Consider the following 16,965-nt stretch of genomic DNA (forward strand, 5'->3'; position numbering starts at 1 on the left):
CATACATAGCTTTTTGAAAGTAAGGCTCCAATGCACTCAAATCAAGCTGAGCATGGAAAGGGGGCCTATGTAAGAAACGTAGTAGAATGACATTTTTCCTGAGTACGTGTAGTAAAGACAAAAGGAAAACCAAAGGGCCTGAATTTTTATTAAGTTTTGAGATGCAGTGATACAGAATATATGGTGATTTGTACATGATTTCTTTCCTTTATTGTTTCAATATAGGCTGTGTTTGTAGGTTGGAGGGCCCTAGAGATTTGTGTTCCAAGGAGGCCTTAGGATGAAGAGAGAGGAAGACCAGTGTTCATGTTCACAAGGCTGCTTTCAGCACCCAGGGCTGTCTCTGTGTTATTTATGGAATTTGTGGAACTATAGAAAGTGATCTGAGTGAACTGACATTAACTGAATCCTCAGAGTGGATATAACCCAGCTTATCTGCTCTTAAATAAGTCCAATCTTAGTAAGAAATATGATGTGGAGATATTGATAACCAGAATTTTTCTTAGAACCAAGTTATTCATTGTACTGAAAAAGTAGATTTTCTCTATAATACCCAAACTTGGATATTTCTGATATCAGACCATGTGTCATCCGTGGTTGGCCAGTCATTCACCATGGTTTGTCTTGTGACTTGAAGTGTTGTTTTTGTGAAGGTTGTTTTGCATCCAGATGCTTTTAAGCTAATAACGTGCTCATGATCTCAACAGGTATCAGGCATGGTGATTTCCTATGGAATAAATCAGAGATATGTACATGTTACATTACTTGTAAATATATCGATAGCTGTGATTAATGGTATAAAAGTTACCTTCATGCCAGTATTTTGTTTTTCTGCTGTTGTGTATACAATTTAAAATGTGCTGGGGGTGGTGGCAACAGCAGCTTTTGACCTTGCCCTTGTTCCTCTAAGAGTACTGGACAGGGCCAAGGATGTGACATATACATTATCTTTTTTAATCTTCAAAATAAATGTATAGCGTAGGTTATATAGGGCCCATGCACAAGACATAAGGGACATGAGTTCGATCCCTGGGTAGGGAAGATCGCCTAGAACCAGTATTCTTGCCTGGAGAACCCCATGGGCAGAGGAGCCTGGCAGGCCACAGTCCATAGGGTCGCAGAAGTTGGACACTCCTGAAGCGACTTAGCACACATGCATGTAGGTTATATAGCAATTTTGAAATGAATGAAAAGCCTGAGGCTTAAATAAGTTAGTTTTTTATGCAGCTCATATAGCTGATGAGTGAGAGAGCTCGGCCTCTGCCCCACGTCCTGACACCTGTAATGGCCTTGCTGTTGTCCACTGTTCTCTACTGCCTCCTAACTTGAAATATTATTAGTAATACTTTATTACATAAAGCTTGTTAACAGAACAGGCAGTATCCTGTGATATTAGCCTGTGGATAAACTTATTCCCAAAAGCCTTAATCAATATAAGACAGAAATAGGTCATTAAAATTAGAATTCTGACAGATTTTCTCACAAACCTCAGTTTTCTGAGTTAGGTTACAGTACAAGGTCAAATTATGGTAAACAGATAGGTTTTTCTTAGAAAAATCAAAGAAAGCTCAAGAAAGTGGTTGATGGCTTCAATTAAGTCTTTTTTTACCCTCACAAACAGTTCTAACTAAATTTATTGGTGAAAGAGATTATGAGGTAATAACTAATGAGATAAGTTGCTATCAATATGACTTGACAATACTGTATTGAAATAAATGGGTCTGTCCCTGACAATATTTCATAATACAGACTTTTATGTGTATTTTGATGAGGAGAATCATCCCAAAAGAAACATATATTCATATTTTTTATTTTATAGTAACTTATTTTGTTTCTCTATTTTATGCTGTAAGTTTTTGAAGGGTAAACATATCTGTTTCTGTTGTTTTATAATTCTTAGGTAATGGAGACTAGATTTATTGCTGAAAGGTTAAAGGCTGCATTTTTTCACCAGTATTTCATTATACTTACTGATCTCTGTATTCAGCAGGAAATATGTAGGAATTTCCTCCCTTTCATCTATATATTTCCTAATATTTAGGCTCATAAAGCTTAGTAGCAATTTTAACTTCTTATGAGATATGTGTAAAGGTGTTTTACTGAAGATACAGTGTGCCTTGAGTCCTGTAAGTTCATTTCCTTACAACTCAGTACAAGTAAAAATAGATGGTAAAACTTCATGATTCTTTTGGGTTCATTAAAGTTAGCCAGGAGACATTAAGGAAGGAGCCTAAAATTTTTATTTGATCTTCTGTGTTAATATTACCCTAGCAGTTTGTAGATTTTTAAACTTGGGTCTAGAAATATTAATGCTAATATTTTAATACAGGAACTTCTCTAAGCTTTAAACTTTTTTGAAATGTCTTAATACTTCATTTTGATAATACACTTGAGTGAATTCATTACTTATTCAAATGTGTTATAAAGTCCTTGGATAATACATTGTGTGAAAGACTCATGGTAGATTCAAGATAGGTTTATATTATTATGATTTTTTTTTTTAAAGATTGGTGGATTTTATTTTTTTAAGATGATGTTTTCTGCTTTCGTTACTTAGGGTCGTTGCTCCAGGGAGAACTGCAAATATCTTCATCCACCCCCACACTTAAAAACACAGTTGGAGATAAATGGGCGCAATAACTTGATTCAGCAGAAGAACATGGCCATGTTGGCCCAGCAAATGCAACTAGCCAATGCCATGATGCCTGGTGCCCCATTACAACCCGTGGTAAGCATGTTCTTAGTTCTCATTCCTTAAGTTTGTCTTGCTGAGTGCTCAGTTTCAGTGTTAACTTGGTGATTACACTAGATCAAGTGAACACAGGTAACAATATCAGTTGCCTAGCATTTTCCAGCAAAAATATCAGTCAAACCCTAGAAACAATTTCCCTAGGAACAATTTTTACACGATGAAGTTACTCATCTTCTGGCTAAATCGTGAAAAATGACATGACAGGATGTTTAACCCCTCAGATTCTCTTCAGATTAAATCCTGTGACTTGCAGATGTGCAATGGTCTTTTTAAAAATGACCATTAAACTCATCAGTATAGTCCAGTGCATTTTCAGGTTACCTTTTTAACACTAATAGTCATTTTGAAAATTGGTGTCAATCATCTTTAATTTTGAGTAAATGTTTCCCTTCCCTCTCTCATTAAAGAGAATCTATATAGTTCTCTTTCTTGAAAAGGAGCCTTCGTTATTCAATTATGAATTGAAACTATTTGGTAGTTACAGATGCTAGGAAAATTCTGACAGTGGTGAATCCATATCATAGATCTGGAAGTCTCATCAGAGAACTAATCAGGAGAGGCAGAAACTCCATGGACTTTTTAGAGAAAAAAGCTAAATTTTATAAACTCTAGGTGGTCACACACATTTAATGTTTACTGAACAGTGTAGGTAGATAACCTATGATTCTGAGCATATTCATTTATTTTTTTGTTTGAATTTGGGGGGAGGGTGTATGTGACATATGACTTTAATAACCTTTACTCACACTTATCCACAAAAATGTAAGAGATTAATATCATAACTAAGTTGCAAAAGATGTTTTGATATTAATTTTGATATAGTAATTTTGTATTTAAATGCATGTTGAAATTTGCAATAATTGGAATATTGCTGTTACTGACTTGTATGCAATATTATGGGGTCCTAGAAACGTGAAGACCCACGTTTTTCTGATATGGCAACTGTAGCATGTGTGCTAACTAATTTTTTTTCCTAATACCTTTTAACACCTGAACTCAATGTAATTATTATTCTCTCTTAGAACTTAATGAACCAATCATTCCAAAAAAGAGGGGGGGATTGCATTTCGAGGTGGGAGGGATCTCCAAATCCAATCGGCAGTGATACCAATTATCAATACTATACAGTTGAGGTGAGAGAATGTTATAATTCTGTCTGTTTTCACTTGATATATTTTTTTCCATTATTGGGAACTCAGTTAACAATATGATATCTTAAATTTATTTGTGTGACATCTGTTAATTTCACATGTCTTTGTGGGGATAGCATGAAGATTTCCATTTGGTTAAAAAAAAAAAAAGTCTTCTCTGTAGCGTAAAATATAGGATAAGAGTTCTCTTATACTTGACTCTCACATGGTTTCAAAGATGTGATAAATCCTTAGGGTGGCTGCTGCTTTAATTGATATAAGATCTTTCCTTGGTGTGAGATACTTTGTTCTACTTAAACACTTAAGCGTGCTTACTGGCAGGCTCCTCCCTCTCAGTGTCCCGGAGCACCTCTGACATCAGCAAGTGTGGTTCCCAGACAACAAGGACAGGTCATGGCAGTGAGCTCCTCACTGTGAAGTATTGGCTTCTCCTGAGGCAGTCCTTGAGTTTTACTCTCAAGACCATTTCAGGGTCATCATATGCGTAATCCTGTGACAAACTCTAAACAGCATTTCTGCCCATGTCTTTGAAATACTATTAACAAAATATATGTTGTTTATGAGATCACTAAATTGCAGATTTCTGAAACCAGAAAAATTACCTCATTTTGTGTTTTTGTTGGAAAATTCTCTGCTTAGACAAAGCATTTATTTTTATTAGTTGTGAGCCCATTCAGATTTTGTTAATTTTCCTTGATATGACTAGATTTGAATGTGGAATTACCCTTCTGCTAAAGGCATCCTGAGATCATAGTCTAAAATAGACTCCATTCAGAGTGACGTTTTTGTAATGAGTATAGAAGTCATTTTAATTATTCAATTTTGAAACATTTGGGCTTTTAATGACTGTAGAGAAGGCTTTACTCCAGGAAATTTGCTTTCAAAACCCCACCTGAGACACTGATCGTTCTTGTAGCAAGCCCTGTTTTGATGAAGATAATGATATGGAGATTCAGAAATAAACGAGAGGGTCATAACCAGCTGCTTTCTGGAATTTTAGTGCTGAGCCTACAAACAGGAGTTACAACAGGGCTGGAAGGTTAGGAAATATGGAAAAAGGTTGCCACTCAAAAGAAGATGGCCATTAGAATAGATGGTGGTGTACAAAGATACGGTATCAACATGGATCCAACCCACATAGTGGTGATCTCAGAGGAGATAATACTGTGAGCAGATTTGTAACCTAGGCAGTATCAGGAATATCTTAAGTAGTGGCAGGGTTTTTAGTATTAGGTAAAGCATCTTAGTTCTCTATGGCCAACCAGTGTGACCCTCAAACCATAACTGGAGGAAACGTGAAAAGACGAGGGAGCTATGAAGGTCTAATCAAATTCATAAGTATTTAGTGTTATTCCTGACATGTAGCAGAGATTTTAAAAGATTTCTAATAGGTGAAAGGACTATTGAAGGAACGAGTTTCCCAAACATGGGAAAAACAGAAATTCACAGTAGTTTACCTACCCCAGACTCCAAAGGAATTGTAACTGGGAACCAGAACACAGTCCAGTTATAGAGACTGCAGCATAGAGTGGGGTAGTCAGGGACTTCATGAGAGTACTGTTGGGACCAGGAAATAGCTAGCATGCCTCCGAGTTTAGTTTCTCATTTTCTCACAGAGTTTGAGCAAACTAGGTCTATAAATTTAAGATCTCCAGGACACGACACTGGACTGATCTTGGAAATGGTGGGATTTATAGGAGAGTTTCTTGTTTTCATGGACTTGATTATGTTGTAGTGAAATGTGCCAAACCATGAATCAGAAAGAGAACATAACATTGGGGGGTGGGTAGTAATTACAGTACTCTGAGGGCGTTTAAGGAGTTCAGCACTTTCTGTATGATGAATCCTCACAACCATACTATAAGGTAGGGAATATTATCCAGCTTTAGAGATGAAGACTCAGGGGTTCAGAGATTTACTAGTTTGCCCAAGTTACATAGCTAGTGAGTAGGAGGGCCACGATTTTCACCCAGACTGTTCAGGTTCTGGCGTCCATGCTGTAGAAACATTAAGTGCAGACATGTCACCAGCCCACTTTGGGTCTTTGGTTGATTCATTAAAAATCCCTAACCTTCTTCAACATATAGTGAAAAATTATAATAAGACATATTACTTGCAAAATCCTACCAACTATATAATTATTCCCATTTCATAAGAAAATAAGTAGTTGAAAATAAGTAATTGAATCTGTATGTCTACTTCCTTAAATTTATCATAGTAAATCATCAAATAATTGGTATTAATTGTATTGTCATTTCTCAATCACTAATAAAGATGCAAATAGTTTGTTGTATGATTTTTGAAGATAAATAGAGGACCTAGAGAATTTTATTATCCAAATTAAAAAATAATAATTTTGGATTTTTTTTAATTTAAGTAATACTTTTAACGGAGAAGGCAATGGCATCCCACTCCAGTACTCCTGCCTGGAAAATCCCATGGATGGAGGAGCCTGGTAGGCTGTAGTCCATGGGGTCGCTGAGGGTCGGACACGACTGAGCGACTTCACTTTCACTTTTCACTGTCCTGCATTGGAGAAGGAAATGGCAACCCACTCCAGTGTTCTTGCCTGGAGAATCCCAGGGACAGAGGAGCCTGGTGGGCTTTCATCTATGGGGGTCACACAGAGTCGGACACGACTGAAGTGCCTTAGCAAAATACTTTTAAAGTAGATTTAAAAAATGGACAGAGAAGCCTGGCAGGCTACAGTCCATAGAGTGACAAAGAGTTGAACATGACTGAGCAACTAACACACACACAGTACTTTAAAAAATACTATTACTTTGTCATGCACTCTCTGATATAAGGTAATCTAACAATAAATTGCTAAATAGCCAAAAATAGATTGCACCTAGGGTTTCACAACTTGGAAGCATCTCTTATATTTCTTTGGTCTATCCCAGAGAGATGCTTTTTCCAGGTTCTTGGCATTGCCCTTGAAGAGGTCTGCATCAGCAGTGCTTTGAGGGGCTGTAACTGAGCTCTAGAGGCCCCCTAGCCATGCCCGCCCTGATGCCTTTCCCTGTGTACCCAAAGGTTGGCCTTGACTCTCCATAATTTCCCATGGTAGCTGCCCTGAAGGTACGCACACTAGCCACTTACAAGTGCAGAACTCATGTCGAATTCTCTATGCATTTCATGAATTCAAAGTAACCTCAATACAGTTCAGTTCAGACGCTCAGTCATGTCCAACTCCTTTTGACCCCATGGACTGCAGCACACCAGGCCTCCCGTCCATCACCAACTCCCAGAACTTATCACCAACTCCCAGAACTTACTCAAATTCATATCCATCGAGTCAGTGATGCCGTCCAACCATTTTATCTTCTGTTGTCCCGTTCTCCTCCTGCCTTCAATCTTTCCCAGCATCAGGGTCTTTTCCAGTGAGTCAGTTCTTCACATCAGATGGCCAAAGTACTGGAGTTTCAGCTTCAACATCAGTCCTTCCAATGAATATTCAGAACTGATTTCTTTTAGGATTGGCTGGTTGTGTCTCCTTGCAGTCCAAAGGACTCTCAAGAGTCTTCTCCAACCCCACAGTTCAAAAGCATCAATTCTTCGGTGCTCACCTTTATTTATAGTTCAACTCTCACATCCATACATGACTACTGGAAAAACCATAGCCTTGACTAGATGGACCTTAGTTGGCAAAGTAATGTCTCTGCTTTTTAATATGCTGTCTAGGTTGGTCATATGTTTTCCAAGGAGCAAGCATCTTTTAATTTCATGGCAGCAGTCACCATCTACAGTGATTTTGGAGCCCAAGAAAATAAAGTCTGTCACTGTTTCCATTGTTTCTCCATCTATCTGCCATGAAGTGATGGGGCCAGATGCCATGATCTTAGTTTTCTGAATGTTGAGTTTTAAGTCAGCCTTTTCACTTTCCTCTTTCACTTTTATCAAGAGGCTCTTTAGTTCTTCACTTTCTGCCATAAGGGTGGTATCATTTACATATCTGAGGTTATTGATATTTCTCTCAGCAATCTTGATTCCAGCTTTTGCTTCATCCAGCCTGGCATTTTGTATGATGTACTCTGCATATAAGTTGAATAAGCAGGGTGACAGTATACAGCCTTGACATATTCCTTTTCCAATTTGGAACCAGTCTGTTGTTCCATGTCCAGTTCTAACTATTGCTTCTTAAGGACAGAGAAATTCAGAGTTACTGGATTTAGCTAAAGTCTTAGAAGCTCCTTTGCTGCTCCTGACAGCAAAACTTTGCCTTTGCTGTCACTTCATGTCCAAGCATTTTTTGTCAGTTGGTTGCTCAAAGCTTTGAAATTGTCATTTGTCACACTTCCAGGAACACCTGGAAATTCTTAAATTGTTTTTTAGTGCTTTATTTTCTAGATTATCCAACTAGTGGTTGAGATAAGGCTACTTTATCCCCAAGTACTTCTGGTAAAATGTTTCCGGGTCAGTCACCCTGAGCCTTATTGCATCCAACCTGCCCGTCTTACTGCCTGATTCTGTCAAGGAGCCTCTGCTTCTTCAAGCAGCTTGAGAATGGGCCCAGAATCTTAGGCACCAGCCCGTGTTTGTTAATACCTTTCTGTGTGGAGGACTAGAATTGAGTCTGTTCTTTTAAGTATTTATTACTTCAGGAGAACTCGCTTGAAGGATAATGTGAAATTCAGAATAAAGGAAGTGGTCATATGATTTGCCCAGTCAGCAAGTCAGTCTAGAAGCGGGGTTTAAAACAATATTTCTCATTTTATTCCAGTCATGTGCTACCTTCTTAGAAAAAAATACGCTGTGATGTGAATTTGTTGATAATTCCCATTAGCTTTTGGCTCTGTGTTTATATGCAAAATAACTGTTTACAGAGACTGTTTATAGCTTTTGTACAGGATTGTACCTACCCAGAAACATGGCTTTATGCACCTTGATTGTGAGCTGTTAATTTTTTTAAAAGCTTTGTTTTTCCCTGCTTAAAAGTTTGATCTTTACAAACAGACACACGCACACATACCATAAAATCTAGAAAACTCTTGACTTAAAATTTGTTCTGTATCCCAGAACATACTGATTATGTATGATCTATTTTATATACTCCCTCCATTTTATTAAAAATAGCAAATATTGTATGCAAACACTGTTTCACACAGTGTTTAAAAAATTAGGACCCCCATGATATTTGCAAGATTACAGCTTGGTAACAGTATGTTAATGAAGCTTAGTTCAATATATAAAAAAAGTGACAATTGAAAATAAAATAAATTTTAAACAAGCATAGTAAAGAAATTAATGATTAAAATTTGAGATTGGGAGAAAACACTAAATCCTTTTAAACTTTCAGATATGTGTACTAGAAAATATTTAATGTATTTGTTAGTTTTTGTGGCAGTGAAAAACAGCAAATCCATAAATATATTTGTTAAGCAAGTATTTGTAGAGACGTGTATAGATGCCAAGTGCTGGATATATTAGTAGACAAAGCACAGTGCGTGAGACTGCCCTCTGACAGCCCAAGTAGAAAAGATGGTTAAGTAAACACACTAAGTGATCAGTACTGGATTCTAGTGATGAAGAGTTACCTAGGAACTGAGGGTAGGAAAATTCCTTTCATAGTTGGAGCTGTGGATGAATCAGGACAAACACCAAAAGAGTCCTGATTCTTGAAGCCTAATTAGTTATTAAGCATTTGGGCTTGGCAGGATCAGCCTCTGTTGTGGAGGGAAACCCATGTTCAAAAGCAGGGAGCCATAAGGAAACATGTGTTCTTAGAGACCTCATATAGAATCTGAAAACTGGACCCATTTCTGTTTTTAAATAGTAGGAGACTGCATAGTATATGGAATTGGACCTCCCCAGGAGCTTAAAAAAATCCTGTTGCCTAGAAAACTCTGATGAATGGAGAGTTTATTTAACCAGGGCATTCTGGGCTTCAAGTTGTCCAGGTGATTCTGTTGGACAGCCAACATTGAGAACCACTGGTTCTAGAACCACCTGGAATCAAACACACTGATGTGCAAGTCATAGGTCTTCATGCACTCATTTGTGACCATATGCACATAGTCTCTGTGAACCCTTTTTCTTACTTGCTAAATGGAACTAATAATATACACTTGATAAGGCTGTAATTTATTCACCCTTTCATTCATTCTTTCATTCAAATAACTTATTCAGTGTGTATTTATTGAATGCCTATTGTATACCAGACATCATTTTCAGTTCTGGGGACTTAACAGTGAACTAAATGTGTCTCCCCTCCTCCTTGACATAGAAGCAGTAGAGGTTTTGCTTTTGTTTGCTCCAGGGAATTTATTTTCTACTATTATGAGGATTAAATATAATAACACATGTAAAGCACTTAGCACAATACCTGGCACACAATAAATAGAATTACTGTAATAATCATGTTTGCACACATTTAACTAGGGTCCTAAAGTGAAATTGAATAATGTTTTCATTCATAATAAAGCCTGATTACCTTTAATGGAATCAAATGTCTCATTTAAAACAAACAAATGATTAGCCTATAAATGCACCAGCATTAGTAAGATTGCAGTTTGTTTTTCTCTGCTGAGGGTGTTCACTGGCAAAAAAGGCAATCATAAAGCAACCTTCTTTATGCCTTTTGGGAACAAAGATATCTGTAAATCATTATTACAAGGATGTAGTCAGGATCAAATGCGCCAGTTACATAATTATACATTTTTCTGTGTATACCTAGGAGAAAATAGGATGCTACTTGATAATACCATTGCATTAATATCAGTCTTTGCGATTCTGCTGAACTCTGCAGGATGGCTTTTGTAATAGAGAAGTGGCAGTGCCACAGTTCAGGCGCTTCACTAGTCTGATTAGGGCCCTCTGATGGGGCCAGCAATGACCTACCTCCAGCAAGGTGCTTCTTAAGAAGAGATATAACGAATTTACAAAAGCTCAGAAGAAATGAAGGGATGTTGCGCTTTGATGGGGATGTTTTGGGGACAACTTTTGGAATCAAATTTCAAAGTATAGAGCTATTTTTATTTATTGTCTGCCTGTTTAGCAAATAATGCTACTTATCTGGAGAGGGAGCAATTTGAGATAATGCTTGCTGCATAGTTGATGTTTTAGAATTTTGAAAGCTGCTACTGATTTTACTTGGGGACAGTGCCCTAAAGTTTTTAACATTTGCTGAATTGTCAGAAAGTCAATTCATGTGACAACTCTATAGAGACAATCCAGTGGAAAAAATGTTGCCAGTTAGTAAGATCAGTATTTTTATCTAATGAAAGTATTCTTTTATCTGTAATATGGAACTGCTATTTTATATGTATTGCAGATTATAAATGTTTTACTCAATGATATTTAACAAAGCTGAATTTTATTGGCCACTGATCTTATTTTCTTAAAATTTTTAAGAATGCTTTCTTCCCTCTAGATGAGTTTGCCAGTTTGACCTCTGCTTCTAAATAATTTTAGTAGATTGTGCAAAGTGACATAAACATCTCAATTACTTTCTGAAGTTTACATTTAAAATACCCTCTCTGGAAATGCATATTAATTCATGGCAAGAATTAATATTGACTGGCTTCTGTTCTCCATATTCTAAACTAGTTTTTTAGTCTACTATGCTAAATTACTTATAATTCTTAAATATATAAGAGAGAAATTAGAGTGCTGGTCTGCATGTGGCTGAAAATGTCACGTATTGCATTTGATAGTACGTAATGGTATAAGTTTAATCTGAATAATTCTGAATAGAGACCCAAGTTGAACATGTATTTATTGTACAGCTAAACTCTTGTCTTGCTGCTGCCTTGGCAGCCAATAGTCAGTGGAGAACATCAAATCAACTGCTATTTGAATAAGTAGCTGTTGATGGACTTGAGAGATTGCTCTGGGCCCCCATTTCTGACAGGTTATTGATTGTTAATATCTGGGACTCCCACAGTTTTCTGTTGTTAGTGGGTAGCTGCCTTAGGCAGAGATGGAACTGGGAACTAGAAGTATTACTTTAGGCTGTTTCATCAAGAGCCATCAACCTGACGGGGCAGCTCACCATGGCATTCAGACCAACACATTGGGAGGCATAATTATTTTAATTTGAAAGTGTCTGTGGACTCTATGATATACTTTTTCTTCTCCCAAGTGGATCAGAAGTTGTATTAACTTTTCTCTATTACACGATCTTGTGCTTAAGACTGTATATGATAGCTGCAAACATGTTGTCCTAAAACAATTTGTGACAACAAGAGAAGGTGGTCAGAGATTTTCAACCCCAGCACTATTGACATTTAGGCCAGATGAGGCTATGTTATGAGGGGCTTTTCTATGTGATGTAGGATACTTACCAGCATTATTTGCCTCTCTTCATTAGATGCAATAGTGCCCCCCAGCTGTGACAACCAAAAATATCCCCTGCTGTTGCAAAATATTCCCTGTGAGATAACAATCACCCATAATTGAGAACCACTGCCTTAAGAAAAAAGGAATACTTGAATTCTGTGGTACTCTTCTAAATACAGGAGTCAGAGCCAAAATAGATAAAGAGTTTATTTTATTTTTTAAGATATTTCTGAGTTATAAAAATTATTTCTGTAACATATATATCTTGATTGCATAAAACTCTTTTTCCCTTGAGTACTAAGTAAACTCTTGGATCATCTGACTTCTTCTTCCTATCAGAGGGAAGAATTATCTACATTCTCATGTCCCTTTCTTTCTAAAGAAACTTTCTATGATTCTGTTCCTTACTGCAGGGTAAAGATAACAAACTGTTGAATATTACCTTAAAGAATAGGATCCATTTTGTCCATTTGTTTTTCTGTTTTTGAAACAAATATTATTATTACACATAGATTAAACATCCAGAATGAAAACTCCATTGACTTAGGAGGTTGAAAATATACCACCAGTAAGGTGGAAAATTGGAGAAGGCAATGGCAACCCACTCCAGTACTCTTGCCTGGAAAATCCCATGGACGGAGGAGCCTGGTAGGCTGCAGTCCATGGGGTCGCTAAGAGTCAGACATGACTGAGTGACTTCACTTTCACTTTTTACTTTCATGCATTGGGGAAGGAAATGGCAACCCACTCCAGTATTCTTGCCTGGAGAATCCCAGGGACAGAGGAGCCTAGTGGGCTGCCGTCTATGGGGTCGCACAGAGTCGGATACGACTGAAGCGACTTAGCAGCAGCAGCAGCAAGGTGGAAAATTGTACTAGGTTATGCTTTGAAAATGAAAAAGCACATTGTTAAAGTAAATTTAAGGTAAATTATTTAATTTTACTCAAGAACAGATATATTTCCTGACATACAGATTTTCATATCAACAAGTGGAAACCATCGTCATATATTCATGAAAGCATTTCTGGCAGAAAAATCTATCTTATAGCATTTATTCAGTGTTACTATATGTATTTCCTTGAATAATCATAATGTACTTCTTTGGGAGTATTCTTTTCAGACTTCATTTCTTCATAGTAAGCTGAATCTGTTGTAAAGTCTCTCACAAAGGAATAAGAAGCTGGTGGAACATCTATTTCCCCAGGAAAACCTACAACAAATACATAGGCCAAACACTTTATCTTATGTGCTCAAAAGAAATGGTGTCATCATCACCTTTCATATATCCTGAGATTTATTCACAGTTTACATTGACTGTGAGACTCTGTTATCCACTGGGAGTTCTGCTTTATTTATTCTAGATGATAAGACACTTGCAGCCTATTAACAGTTGTAAACAAATCTTTCAGGTACATCTGACATAGCAATTATGAAATGTATTTTCTTAGACAAGTATCTAGGATTAAATCAGGACAAAGGTGGAGTTTAGGTAACTACAAGAAGTTGCTGTATTGAATGGTTGAGCTATTTTTCAAAAAAGCAATTGCAAGTATTGTAGACCCCAAGCTTCAAAATCCCAGTGGAAAATTTCCTAGATAAATTACCCATTATATTTTAGAGAAACATTGATTTGATGAATGCTTATTTAAGAAACGTTCTTAATCTAAATGAGAGTTAATAAATGTACAGTTAAGTGGAGAGAGGGAGGGGGAGGGAGGAAGGGAGCAGAGGAAGAATGGATTATGGATGGATGCATGGAAGGATGGAAGGATGGATGGATGCATGGGTGGAGGATAGCTATATGATGCAGGATATCGACTTTGAACCAAGACCTGCCTATTGAATTTTACCTTATATTTTATTTTTCAGCCAATGTTTTCAGTTGCACCAAGCTTAGCTACCAATGCATCAGCAGCCTTTAATCCCTACCTGGGACCTGTTTCCCCAAGCCTGGTTCCAGCAGAGATCTTACCGACTGCACCAATGTTGGTTACAGGGAACCCTGGGGTCCCTGTACCTGCAGCTGCTGCAGCTGCTGCACAGAAATTAATGCGGACAGACAGACTTGAGGTAGGAGTCACGGGTATTTTTATGTGTTCCATTCTAAAATTCATAATGTGCTCTTTGTTTTTTGTTTTTTTTCTTCAATGGCTATAAAGGTTAAAAGATAATTCAGAGATTTTGGTTCAGTGTTTGGAGCATTTTGCTAGAATATAGATATGCTGTATTTCATGAAAGTAACATTTATAGAAGCCACAACATCCATATGTGGAAAAGTGGATAAGAACTTGGACTCTGGGATCAGACTGCTTTTTACTTGGTTGGGCCTCAGTTTTCTTATGTTCAAAATGGAGAAACGATTTTATCTCAAAGAGTTAGACTTAGCTTCCTAAATGTTTCTTGTTACTGTTGGTATTAACAAATTCTGTCAATCCCCTGAATGAACTTGTTATTAAGTTACTACATACAAAGTGTTTAAAATTTTTTTATTGTTAAGTTTCCTTATAACCCTCACAATGTTTCAACAGGAATGACAAGGCACCTTTCTTTGTGAAATGTGCTGATAAATTTTTAATTGCAGATTGGGTGATAGTCTGTCTTCGAGTCAAGGATGATCTGATGTATGTGCTTTGCTGTTGCTGCGTGAAAAAGAAATTAAAGATATAATATTATATTGAAGTAGTTGAGAATTTCAACTTGACTGTAAATTAGTAGACTTGGTAAACTCTGGGAAAAATGGCAGCATTACTGTACACTGAAGCTCTCAAATCTGGCTTTGGTATCCAAATAAAGAAAAAATGAGCTTTTCCTCTTTTCTCTGGTTAGGATGAGGCAATATTTAGTACTAGAAGTTTTGCATGTCTTAATTACGAGAAAATGGCAAAACAAGGCCATTGTGTGAACATAATTGACACTAATAGTTTATCGGTTTAGCAGGAATTTATTTAATAAATACCACTTTCTTGTTGATTAAGTTTCATTGCATGCATTCCAGAGGATCTCAGATTTCAGAGTATTTATAACTGCCACCACCTTTCTGATGATAGTAGCAATAGTTGATAATTACTGGATATTTACTCTCTACCAGCCATAGCATTACCCCTCCATGTGCAACACACATTTAATCCTCAAAGCCATCTTATGAGAAAGATACTATCGTTAACTCCATTTAACAAGGCAATAAACTTGAGAGAGATGTAACGTGACTTATTCAAGGTCACATGGGTAGGATCTTCTGGTAGGGCATGATACCAGAATTTTAAACATTGTTATTACTCCCCTTCCCATACAAGTGATGGTACAAACAAGAGGCAGGAAATTTGGGCTTGTGTGTTCCCTTTAGAGTTTTTGTTTGTTTGTTTGTTTTAGGCTTATTTTTAACCTTTCATTGAACATGCTGGAAAAAGCTCCTAGTTACAGGAGTTCCATAAGGAGGACTCAGGAAGGATGTTGAGACCTGATTTCATGCCCTCTGTGGACCAAGGCCCTGCTGTGTGCTAGAGATAAAACCTTGACTTGTGGGTGGTTTGTCATTGCATAGTTGTTCTTGCTCATTAATAACTAACGCTGTTTGCAGAGAAATTTAGGAGCAAATTTAGAAAGTTTTAAATATTTAAAATTTATTAGATGCTCAATGTATGAATCCCTCCCCCGCAACCTTTCAGAAGCATATCTTAAGGTTCTTGATTGTTTAATGGGAACCAAATAGGCAGTCTGAGATGAACTTGATTGAATTAATTTTTAATAGGAGATTAAAACTGAGATTGTCTCTATTTAACTCTTTTTCAAGGAACCTTTTTAAAAGGCTGATTGTGTATTCAGAACTCTTTTAAACTAATTCTTCCACAATTTTAGGTAGACTGTAATTGGTTATATTCTGCATGATGTTCAGTTAAAATGAAGACTTCCGTCTTTCATTTGGTTTTGTTTTTCTTTTGCAAGGAGCTATTGCAAGTATTTTTTTTCTGTCTTCCTTTCTAGTAGTCACAACAAATGGCTCCTGTTGTAATGACTGTCATTTCCTTTTAACCTGAATTCCACTTATCTCAGTGCCTGATAGTAGGGCAGCTTCCTATCTTATTCTCATTCACAGGATCTGATTCAGGGTCACAGTTACAACCTGTTAGGATATTGCAGTGTGATGCTAAGGGGCACATCTTTCTCCTTGGCTTTGTGATTTTAGACACTCCTGTCTTCAGGCTCTTTCCTCTCATGCTCATTACACCATATCTTGGGGTCTAAGAGACATGGTAGTAAGCGCTGGCACTTATTTACACATTTAGTTGTTTGGGATTTAAATCTGTGCTTGATTTTTAGCTCATGGAACTCCCAAGTACATTTTAGAATTTTTGAGTTACTTTTGAGGTGAACAAATTTTGAATCAGTTAAAATACCGGCCAGTTCTTCTTGCCACTTCCTTTTCTCTTTTTACTACAAAATAGGAAATGAAGTTAAAAACACCATAGATTATCACCCTTCTGATTCTTTTTTTTAGAAGAACTAACATATAGCACCCAATGTGATGCTACAAAAATGTTGATACTACAAAAAATTGAAAAAGAGGAACCCAAGGATTAGTGCTGGTGATGTTGCTAATTGAGTAAGCATAGGTCAAGTTTTTTTCCCCCTAAGTGTCATATTTCACACGTATTAAACTAGGAGATTATACCAGATAATCTCTACGATCACCTCCAGTAAGGTGAAATTTAGATCATTTTCTTGCATTTAATGCCAACCACAAATTACTGAAAAGGTTATTTATGTGTGTGTGTGTATATATAT

General features: G+C 36.9%; 1 protein-coding gene across 50 annotated transcripts in view; it reads left to right on the forward strand.

Moving 5' to 3' along the window:
* MBNL1 (muscleblind like splicing regulator 1) overlaps positions 1 to 16,965 on the forward strand; it is a 222,835-nt gene that overhangs the window by 178,222 nt on the left and 27,648 nt on the right. For 36 of the 50 annotated variants that reach the window (XM_086390918.1, XM_086390954.1, XM_086391053.1 and 33 more), the window contains 2 exons: positions 2,558 to 2,728; positions 14,053 to 14,253. In XM_086390918.1, the coding sequence (XP_086247044.1) occupies positions 2,558 to 2,728; positions 14,053 to 14,253 (372 nt within the window). Of the gene's footprint in view, positions 1 to 2,557; positions 2,729 to 3,774; positions 3,886 to 14,052; positions 14,254 to 16,965 lie in introns of all 50 variants that reach the window. The other 14 variants (XM_086390839.1, XM_086390806.1, XM_086390862.1 and 11 more) reach the window with 1 other exon arrangement.

The sequence above is a fragment of the Bos grunniens genome, chromosome 1, assembly GCF_055505025.1.
Source record: "Bos grunniens cultivar Pamir isolate PY7600 chromosome 1, Bosgru_T2T1.0, whole genome shotgun sequence".
In the NCBI taxonomy this organism is placed as follows: Eukaryota; Metazoa; Chordata; class Mammalia; order Artiodactyla; family Bovidae; genus Bos; species Bos grunniens.